At 56.9% G+C, this 9418-nt stretch overlaps 1 protein-coding gene across 3 annotated transcripts in view; it reads right to left on the bottom strand.

Moving 5' to 3' along the window:
• Nucleotides 1-265: 265 nt before the first annotated feature.
• TMEM131 (transmembrane protein 131) overlaps nucleotides 266-9418 on the bottom strand; it is a 169090-nt gene continuing 159937 nt past the window's right edge. Inside the window, exons 34-41 of one of the 3 annotated variants that reach the window (XM_017339810.3) lie at nucleotides 7973-8097; nucleotides 7635-7784; nucleotides 4332-4497; nucleotides 3106-3227; nucleotides 2928-3024; nucleotides 2452-2549; nucleotides 1748-1905; nucleotides 266-1253 (exon numbers count right to left, since the gene is read on the bottom strand). In XM_017339810.3, the coding sequence (XP_017195299.2) occupies nucleotides 981-1253; nucleotides 1748-1905; nucleotides 2452-2549; nucleotides 2928-3024; nucleotides 3106-3227; nucleotides 4332-4497; nucleotides 7635-7784; nucleotides 7973-8097 (1189 nt within the window). In that variant the 3' untranslated portion in view covers nucleotides 266-980. Of the gene's footprint in view, nucleotides 1254-1747; nucleotides 1909-2451; nucleotides 2550-2927; nucleotides 3025-3105; nucleotides 3228-4331; nucleotides 4498-7634; nucleotides 7785-7972; nucleotides 8098-9418 lie in introns of all 3 variants that reach the window. The other 2 variants (XM_002710001.5, XM_051835664.2) reach the window with 2 other exon arrangements.

The following is a 9418-nucleotide window of genomic DNA, read 5'->3' as shown; positions in this document are numbered from 1 at the left end:
CTCAGAGCGTGTATTCAGTAAACGCTGGGAACTGGTTTTCGGAGGGCTTCTGGTTCAGGATAGTGACAAGAGGGAGCACTACCGCTGGGTGAACCCCAACAGGCTTCCGGGTGACTTTGTGTAGGACTCCCGGTGATCCCTGGGGAATGAACAGCTCCACCTCACTAAGGGGGCTCCAGCCACGAGACGGCACACGCAGCCTTGAGCTGTCAGCTCCACAAGACACCTCTTGTGTGTAAAAAAGCCAAGCAAGACAATTCAAGGCTTTTGAAAAAAGCATCATTTATTTCAAAGTACAACACAAAGTTGTATTTTTAAGAAATACACATTCAATCTTGTATCTCAAGACTTGGCTATGTGCATTTCAGTTCATCTTTAAAATAAACTCAGGTATACAAATGTTACATACCTCAAGTACAAACAGCACAGAAAATGCGTATGGTCTCAACCGAATGTTTTTACATTCATTCTCTGTTCTTATGTTGACTTACGTTTCTGTAGTCTGCTTTTAAACCAAGACAGCCGTACTTTAAAAAAATACTCTGTATTTTCAGCACAAAGTCCTCATACGTTTTTAAAATTAGATCTTGGTGCATAATATTGCGAAATTATTAAAAACCGAATTTGGTAATTTGATAAAACGGTCACATGCCAGGACTTCTGAATCAGCGCGAGTTACTTCCTCCGCTGCGTGTCAGATCTGTGTTCAGACAGAGGAGCGCGAGGAGGAGGTGGGGGGGGGCCTGGGAGCGGGTAAGGATCAGGTGAGTGTGTGGCTGAGTCCAGACTTCTCTAAAAGCACAACAGCAAATCTCATAGAATCATAATTGCGAGACCGGAGAAGCAGCGGTGCGAGCCTGCCCTGCTGGGGACGAGGGGGGCGGGGAGGGGCTAGAGCAGAGAGCCTGGAAAGGAGGTCTCCAAGTGGGCAGAGCACGCTCCCGCCGAGGGCCCACTGCGCGTGCGCACGCGCGCCTCACTCAATTCTCATGAGGGAAGTGCGAATTAGACCAGGGGTCGGAGCTCCGCCTGCCGATCGCGGGGCTCCATATCCGCCACGGGTTGTAGGTCTGTCCCAGGTCGTCTGCGGGGCTGGAGGCGGATGGCGCGTTCTCGGCGCCCATGAGGCCGATACTGGACAGCGTGTTCGCTGGGGTGGTGAAGGGGAGGGCGCTGTTGAGGGTGCTGGACCAGATGGAGTTGCTGAACGGAGTGGTGGACCACCAGCTGCTGCTGGCACTGCCGAGGATGGACTGTGACAAAACACAAACAGCCGGCGTGAGCGGCGGAGCGCAGACGGTGGGCTGGGCACAGCCAGCCAGGGTCGGGGCACATGGCTCTGCTACTCGAGTACAGGGCCGGCCGCCCTCCCGCTTGCTCGCGGCGGAGCGCATGAGCTGCAAGGCAGGGCCTGCAGTGCCAACTCTGACTGCCAGGAAGCACGCGCCTGGATCATCTCTTTCTGTCAAGACTGAGCGCCAGCCAGCACTGTTACCTGCCTTGATTAAGAATTCTCCGGAGCGTGATCTTTGCGGAAGTGTAAGGTAAGAAGCAAACATGCACGCTAGCCGGCAGCGGGGCTCCTCAGAAATACCACCACGCTGCTCAGGCGCGCGCCCTAGCAGCTCTGGGGCGCACCGAGGGCCCGCTCTGGCACAACAGGAGGACAAAGCAGCAGGCAGTCAGCGGGCCAGCCCCTTCCCACCGCCATCCAAGTGACAGCGGTGTGGGGGGCCCGAGTACTCACGGTGGCTGTGTGGGTTGGGGAACCGGAACTGGCTGGCCAGGAGGGGCTGGAGTCTGTCACTGGAGAGTCCCAAAGGTAGGAAGGGCCACTGTTAAACTCGTTCCAGCTCCTCTGGGAGGCCTGATTGCACGACCGGGATAAGCCGAGTTTGCTGAAAACTTCTGGAAACAAGGAAGCACCTGTTAAGTCCGGGTGGGGCTTTGCCAAGACTGGACCCCTCGGGGCACACCTCCCACGGCTGCTCACGGGAGGCCATCACACCCACCTCCTCTGCCCACGCCACCTGTCAAGTGGGGGGAGGCTGGGGAGGAGGAGGGTTCCCAAACTCAAGGCTGTATCTCAACACTTCACCCACACAGCCCCCAGCTTCAACACCACAGCTCTACGCAGCCAGGCAAGCTCCTGTCGTTGCCTCCGACTGCAGAGCAAACAGCAGGCGCCCTGCCCCACCCGGGAGTCACCTTTCAGCTCAGAACCCTCGCCGGAAGCCCTCATGTCTGGGGCACACGAACCCACCGCGCAGGCCTGTTCCGCGGCTCCCTGGGGCCCCTCCTCCTTAGGTGGGGGCCCCCGAATCTGGGAGGGCGAGAGGAGACCCGGCTTTGCTGACTCAGCCTGTCTCCCGCATCTGCAGCTGGGGCACCACCCCGCCGCCGCCTCGGTCCACAGACTTATCAGTGACAGATCTAGTGTTCAACACTCACCACCGGTTAGATTAAAAGAATTTCCAAAGGCCGAGAACGAGTTGAGGGGTGTGAAGTCAGGGCTGCTTGGGTTGCTGACGGGGCTCCACAAACCCGAGCTAAACGTTGCAAGGGGAAGAGGCAACACACAGAAATGCACACGGGTTAGCGAGGACAGGTCTCTGGGCACAGCTTCAGCTGGGGGGACTGGGGCAGTAAAAGCAGAGACAAGAGGGAGAGCCGGGGATGAGCTGCTCTACCACTGGGGTCAAGTCCAAGGTCGAGAGCTCCTCACTGCCTGGCCCGAAGCCGCGGGCCTGCCCAGAAGGCAACCAGGACCCTGCTTCATTGAAAGGTTTATCATGGCTGCTTCTCCAATGAGCAGCTCACGGCCCTGCCTGCCTGGGAGCGTGCTAACAGAATGAGAGCTCCGACACACGGCGGCGGGGTGCCGGCCCCCAGGGGCTGACCTGCAGTGAGCAAGTCTGCGCGCCTACCTGTCTGAGCCATCGCTGTCAACAGGAATGTGTGAGATGCCAAGGCTGCTGGAAAAATCTGTCTTGTTGGAAGAAACTTTAGCGAAGCCGTTCCCGCCTGTAACGAGGGACTCGGATCAGTGCAGGGCCCCTCCTTGCCGCCCGCCGCCCAGGAGCCCGGGCCCGGCAGCACACTCACCGGGGCTCTTGTCATAACCCGCCGTGACGGCGGCGAAAGTGGGGTTGCCGTTCTTCCCCGGAAGCGAGGCTGCTTTCGTCAATTTGTGCTTGCTTCCGTTTGGCTGCTTTGTTTTAGGGTCACTTGAAGGAAGAAGCAGAGCGAGAACTTACTTACTCCTTGTTGCTCGGGCCCCCAGGACTGAGCCCTGCAGCCTCCCTTCTCCCACCTTAGGTCGGGAAGGGTTTCTGTACCCTCCAGGACGGGCAGCTGAAGCCATTCCCGGGACCCGTGGCAGGTGCAGTGCCCTAGCGTGTGCTTCACCCAGGTGTGTGTTTGTTTTTTTTTTGACAGGCAGAGTGGACAGTGAGAGCGAGAAACAGAGAGAAAGGTCTTCCTTTGCCGTTGGTTCACCCTCCAATGGCCGTCGCGGCCAGCACACCGCGCTGATCCGATGGCAGGAGCCAGGTGCTTCTCCTGGTCTCCCATGGGGTGCAGGGCCCAAGTACTTGGGCCATCCTCCACTGCACTCCCTGGCCACAGCAAAGAGCTGGCCTGGAAGAGGGGCAACCAGGACAGAATCCGGCGCCCTGACTGGGACTAGAACCCGGTGTGCCGACGCCGCAGGCGGAGGATTAGCCTAGTGAGCCGCGGCGCCGGCCCACCCAGCAGGTTTGGTGACTGCTCAGGGCATCGCAGAGCGCAGCCAGCCGCAAGGAGCGTGCCCCGCGTTCTAAGAGAAGGTACGGGATTTATGAGGAAAGGATGTCATGACGAGACCAGGGCCAGGGAACACGCAGTCAGAACCCAGAAGCCCAACGCGGCCGTCCCCAGCGCTGGTTACTGCCTCTTGGGACAACTATGGGAGAACCTGCCCCATCCAGGGATGGTGAGGACGCCATTGCGCTGGCTGCACCTGCACGGCACCTGTTCCAGATCCTGCTCTCCTAGCTACAGCCAAAGTGTCACCTGACCCATCTGCCCGACTCATAGCCATCGCCTTAGATCTTAATGCTCAGTGCGTGCACTCACTCTTGAATGGGAACCTAGTTCTGATGGGTCAGGTGACACATCTCAGTCTACAGGTGAGAAGAATGAATGATTAGAGTGGGACCTGGGGCACTGCTGGGACTGAGGACAAACTCGGTGGTGGGAAGGGACAGCTGCCCACGTACGGGGGCCAAGTGGCCACAGAACAGTGGCAGTCTGTGTGCTGCCATGGAGAGGAGGCCCGGCCCTAAGCCTACCTGCTGGAGCTGCTGTTGACGATGCTGCTGTAGCTGCCCCGGGATGCGAACGGGCAGGGAGCAGCTGGCGGAGACGGAGAGGCAGGTGTGGGTGAGGTCTGGCGTTGTTTTAAGAAAATGTCTGCGTTGAGGGTTTGCAGAGAAAGTTTATAAAGACTATCAGTAGCTGCAAATGAAAACCGAAGGGCGTCATTAATGAGGACATTCTGGAATGTGCTCTTCAAAATCAGGTTCTGACGAGCGGAGACATTTGCAGAACTGAAGTCCCTCCACAGGGAGAGAACGGTGCTTGCGAGTGTTCTCCCGAAAGGTTCGGAGGATGGAGGGAAGCAGCTTCTCCGTGCTCGGGGCTTTCAGGGGTGAGCTGCACCCTGTGCCTAGTGCTCGGGAGGGTGCTGCTGGGTGCTTCAGCCTTCTCCACCCTGGGCCCCGAGCGAGGCTTTTCTGCGTCCTCCAGTATGCACAGCCGAAGCCCCTGGCTCTGTCTACAGCTGAGTGCAGGTTCGGGAAGGACAAGGACACCCTCTCTCTCTGGGCGTCTGGTCCCTGTCCTGCAAGGATGTGAACTCCTAGGACAGACCTGTGTCCTACACAGCTATTTAAAACATTTAAAATAGAAAAAAATTCATTATCACGCTATTCTGTAGCTGCTAGGCGGAAATACGTATACAGCACAACACGTTCTGCTGTGTGAGCTCGGTGCACCACTGTGGAACGAGGGCAACTAGGGAGGGGGCTGTGGCATCTGTGGGCTCCTGGCTTTCCCAGGGCGTGTTCCTCCAGCCAGCACAGCTCTGTCCAGCTCGGCCCCTGCAGCCCGGGTACAGCGAGCACTCTCCGCCTGCCTTCTCTCATTCCCTCCCCTCCCATGCTGCACCCCTCCCATGCTGCACCGCCCCATGTGCCAACTCGACTTGCCTGGTCATGCTCTCCAGCACCAGCTGCTCCTCCCCGAACCTCCAGGGCTCAGGACCTGCACTGGATGCCCACTCCTTGGCTCTGTCAATACTCTAGTTACAGCACTGCTCCGGGCTACCATCCAGACGCTCCCCCAGCATCCTCCAGCAGGGCGCCTCCGACGCCCCCGCCAACCCCAGAAGTGACCTGCTCCTAACGAACAGACCAGGCTCTGCCTTGTGTGTGCCGCGTCCCTGGGCCAGCTCCCTGCTAACGTGGGGTTTCACAGGGGCCACTGCTACAGAAGCACCTGACCAACGCTGACGGAATGAAACAGGGAGTGCTGAGAGAAAGACTTCACAGCATGGCGCTGCCAAGGGACGGACAGGACGAGGGGAGGCACAGGGTGTAGTGCAGCCGCAGGGCTCGGTGGCTCGAGTCAGTGAGGCTTTCCTTTGCGCTTTCTGCTTTGACGTATTCCTGGAGGACTCCTCAGGCTCTCACGAGGCGCAGGCGCCCAGCCTGGAATTCCTGCTCCAGCCGGGCTTGACCAGAGCACGGCAGGAGCCAAGACTGCTCCCAGAGTGGCCGCGGAGCAAAAGGCCAAGCAAGATAACCTCCCGAGGGTGGAGAGGGGAAGAGGTACAAGAGACATGCATGTGACTGGCTCTTCCTGGTTTCCTCTCACTGTATCACACACCCGGGGGCTTCACAAGCTTTGTGGAAATGGAATTAAATGACAAATTTATCTTGACGCAAAAATACTTTGAAACTCATGCATAGTTTTCTCATAATACGCGTTCTCCATGAACTTTTCGAAGACCCACTGTGGAGGGCCGAGCCCTGCTTAGACCTTTCTAGCAAGGCAAGGGGTTAAGGCAGAGAGGCTCAGGGCCGGTGTGAGGCATCCTTGGGCAGAAAAACACAAAAGGGTTGCGCAGAGGGGGCCTCGGACCGAGCGCTGGCCCTGAAGCCCCATCGGGCCGTGGTGCTGTGCAGGAGCTCTGCCCTGAGGCCCTGTGCGTGTGGAGGCACAGCTGTCTCCAGAGAGGAGCTGGGCAGGAACCAGAGCCCATGGCTTTGGGCTCCACACACAGCACCTTCTCCAGCTGCATGCCGGCTGTCTGCCACACTCTTCTCTCCTGATTCTGGTGCGGAACAAAAGCCCACGGGTTGGATCCTGCAGCCCTTTGTCCTCTACCCCAAAGGAGTGACACTAATATGTGGCCTCACGACACTGCCAGCCGGCTGCCGTGCCCAGCTGACACCCTCTCCTCTCTGGGCGTGACTCCATGTGCCTTCGTCCTTACGTCACCAGAACTTAGGTTACTTCTCTGGGCCTTGGGCAGCCCTGCGACCTGGCTGCCACAGCGCCAGTTTCCTTAGTGGGCGTGGCATCTGTTTAACAGGGAACTGCCCAAATCACCAAGGCCTGCCAAGGACCAATGTCCAGCTGAAACCTCAGAGGGGACCTGAGAAACCACAGCGTTCTCCCTGGACGCACAGACCACTCACAGACTTGCTGAAGACTCCTGGAACCAACAAGGACTGGGGACCACATCTCACCAGGACAAGGGCAGAGAGCGCTCGGTCTAGGACATACATGCCCAGGCCAATGCAGGACGGAGCCATGTCTGGAGGCCCTCCCCGACCTGTCCAGCTGCTCTGCCCTCATTCAGCGGCCCCAGTGCTCCTCCAGTCACCCACTTTTCATTTCAACCTCCCTGACTGCACTAAGGGAAAATGGGGGAGACACAGGGACAGGCCAGCGGTGGGCTTGCCCTGCCACAGTGCTGAGTGCAGGCAGGTCAGTTCCGAGGCTGGGACCTCTGCAGGCCCCAGGCTCCTGCTGCTAGGCCCCTCCCCATTTCCTGTCTCTGCTGCCATCTGTCTTAGCAGACTGCTGGCCAGCTTGATCTACTGCAGGCCACATCTAAGAAATAGTGTCAAGGAGGTGGGGAGAAAGCCAGGGGAACCTTCAGGTAGGCAGTTTATGTAAAAGATGTGGCAGAGCTGAGAGCAGATGAATTTTCACCAAAATGATTATATTGCAGCGTTCGAGGGATTAGTTAGGTGAGGACTGCTGGATCAGCGTTTCATAAAGCCAACATTCCTTTGGATGACTGGCCACTACAAACAGATCATTCCACTCTACTGGAGTGGTGGAGGCATGCAGGAATACCGGCTTCCTTGGGGAGCAGAAGTCCTGCTGTGAGCTGTTGGTGCCTTTCTCTCCCACCTGGCTCATTTCAATCCACAGCAGTTTGAGCACCGCCTACACCATTTAACAGTGGGCTCTTGCTGGTTGACAGGAGTTGGCTCCAGCAGGCCACAGAGGCTGAGTTTTTGTGCAGTGGGGCAGGCAGGGGGAGGGGAGCACCGTGGTTTCCAGATCATCATACTTACAGCTGCCGGGTTTGTGCACGGGCACGGAATCCCACTCAGGTGGAGGCGAGTCTTTCTCACCCTCTGAGCTACTGGTGTTTCCTAATTCTTGACTATTTGGGAGGAATTTGGCTAGGGCAGGTGGCCTGTTATCCACCAACTTATTTGTACCTGTAGAAAAACCAGAAATGAAGTTGTTAGGTGACACTTCCTTTCTTTCAGGTCATTTCACGGACCCTTCTAATGAGGACGAGACCACAGCCCTACCCTCCTATGACCAGTAACTACTGGTTAATCACTGATCTCAGAACATCAATACAGCGAATGCCGGAAATATCTTAGGACCAGAATGACAATACCTTTTGTTTTCTGGGAATTTCGTGATTTGGATCCACTTGTTAATGCAGTTGGAAGAGGAATCTTGGTGGGGAGACTTCTACGTTGTTTGCTTTCCAGTGGGGGAGTATAGGATAATTCTAAAGAACTGAAAGACAATCATGGGAGGGAAACACAAATGTATCTTTTTTTCCTGAAGGCCAGGACAGCACAAGTCATTAAGGCTGTAATTACTCCACAAGTCCAACTGTGGGCTTTGCTAACAGGGTCTCCCTGGTGGGATCCACCCACAGCCTCACTCAGGACTGGCTGCCTCTGAACAGTCCTTGCAGATTTCCCCTGCGCTGCTCTGAGAGCCCACAATGGACTGAGGCCCCCGGGCTGCGCCTGCTAAGGCGGACAAAGCTCTCAGCACGAACCTGCTGTCCGTGGCTGTTCGGCTGCTGGGCGCCTCCCCAGCATCTAGACTACTGGTGGAACTCCCGAATATGCAGATTTTCAAAGGTGTGGGATGTGCATCACCAAAGCTGCTTCTACCCAAAACCCCAAACACATTTTTCTCAAACTACCACATGAGACAGGCCGGTGGTCGGGCTACTTAGAGAAACCCACGGAGCCCCCTGCAGAGCAGGACTGTGCTATGTGTCGAGGGGCTAGGTGGGGCCGAGATAAAGGTTCTCTTCCTGAATTTAGGGTGAATCCTCGGCCAAAAATGCAAATATCCTAAACGACTGAAAAGTGTACGTTGTTTTTGATGATAAACATGTTTAAATAGACTGTTAACTGACTCTGAACATCCTGTCAGCCAAGGCAAAATGAGAGGCTGATGGGCTATTTTACGTCTCCGCAGCCTGGACGGAAGACGCTGCTGGGAGACAACCAGCCGAGGAGAAGTCAGCACTCGGGGACTGACCGGGGGAGCTGGCCCAGACAAGGCGGCACCGCGACGACACGGGCTGCAGGGGCGTTCTTTATGAAGCCACTTGGTGTAATGCCCTGATCGTGTGTCGAGCGTGGGAAGGAGTGAGCTAAGCTAATGTGGTCCAAGAGGGACATTTTTGAGGGCAGGACGAGGCACAGCTGAGAAAGCCCAGTGGCCCTGCAGGGCACCACTTAGAGAACTCAACAGCAGTCTGCAGCGAGCTCCTGGTGACAGCTGGACTCGTGGGTCACGGCCAACCTGCAGAGTTCACGCAGCTGTCAACCAGCTGTGCTCGGGCACCGCCCCCTCTCAGCGCACTCCCAGCCCCATCCCATTTCTTTCTGTGCCACATCACCTTCCTTCCATCACCGCTGCAAGTTCATCCTAGGACGCAGCCAGTTTCTGCTGGGATCTGGGTCAGAGACGACCGCACTCCTCTCAAAGATCAGAACGGTTCAAAGTTTTCCAGACCCAATAGCACCACAATAGTTCCGCTCCGCTCCCCTCCCCTCCCCCAACAGGAACAGGTGACATGTAACGTGAAGCT

The sequence above is a fragment of the Oryctolagus cuniculus genome, chromosome 2, assembly GCF_964237555.1.
Source record: "Oryctolagus cuniculus chromosome 2, mOryCun1.1, whole genome shotgun sequence".
Lineage (NCBI taxonomy): Eukaryota > Metazoa > Chordata > Mammalia > Lagomorpha > Leporidae > Oryctolagus > Oryctolagus cuniculus.
This window is presented reverse-complemented; position numbering and strand designations above follow the sequence as displayed.